Here is a 5,848-nt window from a genome sequence, read left to right on the forward strand (position 1 = left end):
CTAGAAGGAGAAGGTCAGGATCTGAAGAAGTTACAGGGGGAAGCAGACCTGGAAAGAGGCTCTACTGGAGGAAAGGGTCAGGAGAAAGCTAGGCAGGATCTTCAGGGCAGTGTCCAGCAAGGAGCCGGGCTAGAAGGAGAAGGGAGAGGGAGGAGTGTGAGGGGTGACAGATGAGAGGACTGAGGTCACAGGGCAAGGCCACCGTCAGCACAGGCTGTGCCCGAGAGAGCCAGGAGCCTGGGAGCAGAGCAGGGGTGTCGCACCCTGGACCTCACAGGGTCACACTCCTGACCATGGTGATGACAGTAGACAAAGCCAGCAGAGGTGGGGGCTACAGCTTGAATCCAGTTTCACTGTGTCCCAAGGTTCATGTTCCGGAAGCTTGGTCCTCAGTATGACTGCCTAGAAGGTTCTGGAACCTTTAGGAGGTGGGGCTTAAGTGGGAGGAGGTTAGATCATTGAGAGGTCATTAAGTGTTCTCACTAGACAAAGTGCTGCTATAAAAACAGCAGGCGGCAGTGAGGACGGGCTTTGTGAGGTGTGCTGTTGCTGTCCTCCTGCGGCGGTTTGCAATCTCCTAACTCTTGGTAACAGGTCAAAATGCAGATCTTCGTGAAGACCCTGACTGGCAAGACCATCACCTTGGAAGTGGAGCCCAGCGACACCATCGAGAACGTGAAGGCCAAGATCCAGGACGAGGAGGGCATCCCACCTGACCAGCAGAGGCTGATCTTTGCCGGCAAGCAGCTGGAAGATGGCCACGTTCTGTCTGACTACAACATCCAGAAGGAGTCCACCCTGCACCTCGTCCTCCGTCTCAGGGGAGGCATGCAGATCTTCGTGAAGATCCTGTCCGGCAAGACCATCACCCTGGAAGTGGAGCCCAGCAACACCATTGAGAACGCGAAGGCCAAGATCCAGGACAAGGAAGGCATCCCACCTGACCAGCAGAGGCTGATCTTCGCTGGCAAGCCACTGGAAGATGGCCACACTCTGTCTGACTACAACATCCAGAAGGAGTCCACCCTGCACCTCGTCCTCCGTCTCAGGGGTGACTATTAATTCTTCAGTCTGCATTCCCAATGGGCAGCAATGGCAATACTCTGCACTACAGCCATTTGCCCCAATTTAAGTTTAGAAATTAAAAGTTTCAGTAATAGCTGAACCTCTGTTAAAAATGTTAATAAAGGTTTCATTGCATGGTAAGCATAAAAACAAAAACAAAAACAAAAAACAGCAGGCTAGTCCTGCCTCCAACCCCTACCTCCCCAAGTCCCCTCATACCCACCCCAACCATAGTGCCATTTGCCCTGTGCTCCCCCAAGGGGCCTCACCAAAGGCCAGATTAACAGAACATTCTGATCACTTTCAGCTTCTGAAATTGTGGGCCAAATAAACCTTTTTTTCCTTTATGAAGCACCCACCTAAAGTACTTTGTTATAGCTATAGGAAAGAGACTGAAACAGGAGGGTACTGCATTGGTCCCAGTATGACAATAGTTGGGACCAGGGTAGGAGCCTGAAGAGGCTAGAAAGATAATGGATCTGGGTTTATGTCAAGGCCAGCAAACAGGACTACTTGAGGAGTATTAATCTGTGGTCATTGGGTGTCTTTCTTTCCTCCCTCCTTTCCTTCCTTCCATTGTTCCCTCCCTCCCTCCTTCCATCCCTCCCTCCCTCCCTCCCTCCATCCCTCCCTCTATCCCTCCCTTCTGTCTTTTAGAAATCCTGCGGATCTAAGAGTTTTTAAAATGTCACGGCACTTCATATGCAGCACTTCCTTATCACAGGCTATTCTAACCTTTATTATTAGAGGACTTGTTTGTTTTCACATCACTGGACAGGAGGATTATCATGAGTTTGAGGCCAACCTAGTCTACACAGATTGAAAGCCTGTCTCAAATTTAAAAACAATATAAATGCAACTTCCTTGGAAGGCCAGATGGTGGGTGGCTTGTGCATTCTTGTTTGCTTCCATCCCAGTGCAGAAGCATCACTCGTGTTGAGAGAGATGAGTGTGAGCAACAGGAACACCCGGCCGCCCAGGCCCAGCTACCCTCCAGCCTCCTCATCCCATCCCTGCTCCCTGGATGGCTCCTCGGTCATTGTCTCACTCCATTAGCCCCTTATTATAGCTCATTTCCTTTTCTAATTCCCCACCTTGCATAAGTTAGCACAGCCACACTGTGTCTCATTCCCAGACGTTTAATTTACTGTCTTTGGCCCCAGTTCCTTGGTCTCCAAGTATGGTGACTGTAGAAACGAAAAGGAGCCACAGAGCCCCTCCAAGTGGGTATTGTAAATGCTGCCCTTCCATCCTGGGCTCTCATGGGTGCCAGGCACCAAGCTAAGCACCCCACACACAGTACTTCGCTTAGTTATTTTAACAGCCTTAGGAAGTAGGTGCTGTTACTGTGTACCCTCCAGCATTCATTTAGACCTTCAAGGTCAGAGAGTTCAGAAGTAGCTTCAACAGAAAAGTGTCATTTGAACGTAGGAATCTGCTCTGGTTGACTTAACCTAATGGAGCCCCCCTACACTAACCTGCATGGTGAGAACTATCACACCCAAGTCACTTGTCCAAATCAGATATTAAGTGACAGCTGGAGGCTGCTCTGAGCATGGTCTATGGGGTCCATGACCCGTCCTCTCGTGTATGCTCCACCAATGAGAGGCCTGGGCAGCAGCACCACGGGTGTGGGAGGAGCTGCCCTCCTGGGCACACTTAGGGCTGTTAATTGAAATGACAACAGCGTCCCTCCCTGAGCTTGTGACTTATGCCATCACGGTTAACTAGGGCCCACTCCATGGCTAGCTGCCATTCCCACCTGACAGTCTGAGATAGAAGGGGGAGGTTCAGTCCTTCCCCAGGTGTCCCAGGGAGGGAGGATAGGAGTCAAAGCTGTGGTCTAGTTAGTGGACAGCACCTCTTTTCTCCTACCTGAGACACCAGACCCTGCCTCGCCATGGACCCCACATCCATGGGAGCTTAGCATTCATCCTCACCATTGTCCTGGCTTTGTCATCAGATTCAGGGGATCTGAAGGGCTGAGACCTGAAATAGCAGGGTAAGGCAGAGCTTTGGGGAAGCCTCGGCTGGGGACAGGGCTGTCCTGGGGGATTTCACAGAGCCACAGGAGACTCCCCTCACAGTGTGTGAAACCATGGGAAGGGTGACATGTTACAGTCAGTTTAGAAAAGCCCTATCCCTTTGCCACTGGGGGCCCTATGTTAGGCGATTCCTGGACTGTCAGTCGCATGTTGGTTTACAGATGACAAGTCTGTTTCTTGCCCATCTCACCACACATACCTGTCACATCCCCAGCTCCCAGAAGAAATAGAACCTGAAACACACAGGCCGTTGGGGGAGTGAGTGGTTAGACGAATTGGCCTCAGTTTCCTCATCTGTAAAATGAGGGAGACAAATGTAAGGTCTCTCATAACTGCACCTCCCAACTCTACCTTTAAGGCCAGATCTCTGGGAAGCTCTAGGGAAAGGGCAGGAAGGCTGGCAGGGCGGTGTAGGTCTGGTAGGACACCAGGGACGGTGCCCAGGCTCTGAGTACCTGCAGCTCTCCAATGGCTATGAACATGGGCCCTGTTGTGAGAAGCAGGTTTTTCACACTGTGATGGGTCTATAAATACAGAGCAAATATCCATCATTAGCATATGTTTATTGTCTGTTAAATGTATACAATGTACATTATTTCCCCCAAAGAATAGAAGTTGCCAAGAAACTGGTGCCACTGATGGTACCACATATGTTCATTTTCTGACTTCGGAAAAGAGGGACAGCTGGAATGGGGGAGAGTCTCCCGACACCACAGTAGATTCTGGGCCCTGGAGCACAGGGAGGGACAGAGAATAGGGTAGGAGAGGACAGTTCAGCTACCAGCTTGGACCCAGGTGACAGTCATCAGGACAGGGACAGGTGACCTGGGTACCTGCCAGCTCTGCCAAGAACTCTGCAGAGGAACAGAGCACGTGCTGGAATCTGACCACTGCCTGCCCTCGGGAGACCTGGGGTCACCTCCCAATTGTAAAGCAGAGATGAAAGCAGCCCTTCCTCATGTACAGCTGGGGCTCTGAACCCTGCTGATTCACCCAGGGCCAGGCAGAGTAGGAACTACAGGCCATTTCAGACAAACCTAATTGCTGCACCACATACAGAGTGAACACCTCATGCACCAGGGGTTGCATAGAGCTCCATATCACCTTCAGGACTTCCTTTGTGTTAAATGCTGTCACAGTTCCCACATCACTGGGGGCAGCTCTTCCACAGGTGGGGCTGGGGCAGGGGTTCAAAGTAAGGCTCTCTGTTCCCCGGGCCTGAGCTTGGCCATCAGCCCAGACTGCATATCGCTGGGTCATTCATCAGCCAGCACTGAGGAAAGGCTGTGTGGGGGTATGTGCTGCCCGCCCCCCCTTCACTCATGGACCCTGGGCTCCTGCTGTGGGGGCAGCATCCTGCACACCCCATGGAGCTCCTCCTGCCCTCAGGACAAGCCCAGCCTGCCACTCCATTCCTCTTCTCTAGAGAGTGACTTGGAAGTGGGCTCATGACCCAGACCTGCCCGTAAGAGAGTGTGACAAAATCTGCTGGTGGTACAAGCGCTTCTGGGAAATCTGCCTCATTTCACCACCTTCTCTTCAATGTAGACGCTGTACTGTGAGATGTAATACTTGGAGCTGCAGCGACCATCTTGTAACTGTGAGGCAACAAACTAAGGACCAAAGACCAACACAGACCAGGATGGTAAAGAGGGAAGAAGAAGATCCCAGAACTTTGTTGACATTCCTGAGCACGTGGCCAAGCTGTAACTATCCACAGTCAAACATCTAGTTATTCTAGAGCATTTCATGGCTTGATCACTAGAACCACCGTTCTGATCACACTGCCTAACACCTCCTAAGGACAGAAGTGACGACAGTATGCCAAACACAAATGCATCATGCCTTTGGCAATGTCACAGCTGTCTGTCTACGTTCTGGGCTCTAGAATCCCACAGGGGATGGAGTAAGTGTCCTAGGTCTTTGCAGCACCCAAACAGCCTGTAGTTGAAGACACAGTGGATCTCGGTTACCATGGTGCTGACAGGCAGAAGAAAAGAGCAGCTAATACCTAAATGAGTACACTGAAGGCTGTGCAAACTGTGAAGTGCCCAGCTAGGATGCAAGATTGAGCTCTGGGAGCTAGAGAGATGGCTCAGGGCTTAAGAGCACTGGCCGCTCTTTCAGGGCACCTGGGTTCGATTCCCAGCACCCACATGTCGGCTGACAACTGTCCTTAACTCCCCTTCAGGGGGTCCAATGCCTTCTTCTGACTTGTGAGGGCATTGCATGCATGTGGTACACTTACATACATGCAGGCACAACACTCAACACGTAAAATACAAATAAATCAAAAACATTTTTAAAAGAGTGCGCTCTGGCAAGTGATCGACTGTGGGGATGGAAGAGGTGAAGGTGGGGAACGGGTTCCGGAGGACCCGCCACCCTTGGCCTAAGCAGGAATGAGGCCCTCTGTCTCCCAGACTTCCCTCCTGCTCACAGACTTGGGGTCTCACCCGCACCCGGTACCCCTCATTTTGCTCTTGGTGCTGACGGCCAGCACTTCTTCCCTTCCCCAGACAGCGAAATACAAGGCTCTCATCCTGTTCCCCTGAGAAATTATCAGGAGGATCCAAAGGATGATCGCTATGTGAGCGCCGTTCTCCACAGGGGTGTTTTGTAAGTGATGAGGGATGGAGCTCCAGGAGAGGCGCAGGGGGAAATGAGAAGAATGTTTGGGGCAAACGGCTTTTCCAAATGTCAGCCCCAGCTTTTGCATGGAAACTAGATTAAAGGCT

The 5,848-nt window shown here is 51.4% G+C and overlaps 1 protein-coding gene across 1 annotated transcript; it reads left to right on the top strand.

The window, feature by feature from the left end:
- The first annotated feature begins 592 nt into the window (after positions 1–592).
- LOC103732565 (polyubiquitin-like) lies at positions 593–1,203 on the top strand. Its single transcript, XM_008831165.3, has one exon. It carries the CDS (start codon positions 601–603, stop codon positions 1,060–1,062), a length of 462 nt encoding a protein of 153 aa, XP_008829387.1. The 5' UTR covers positions 593–600; the 3' UTR covers positions 1,063–1,203.
- Positions 1,204–5,848: the final 4,645 nt, after the last annotated feature.

Source organism: Nannospalax galili, unplaced genomic scaffold, assembly GCF_000622305.1.
Source record: "Nannospalax galili isolate Female #2095 unplaced genomic scaffold, S.galili_v1.0 scaffold2895, whole genome shotgun sequence".
NCBI classification, from domain to species: Eukaryota; Metazoa; Chordata; class Mammalia; order Rodentia; family Spalacidae; genus Nannospalax; species Nannospalax galili.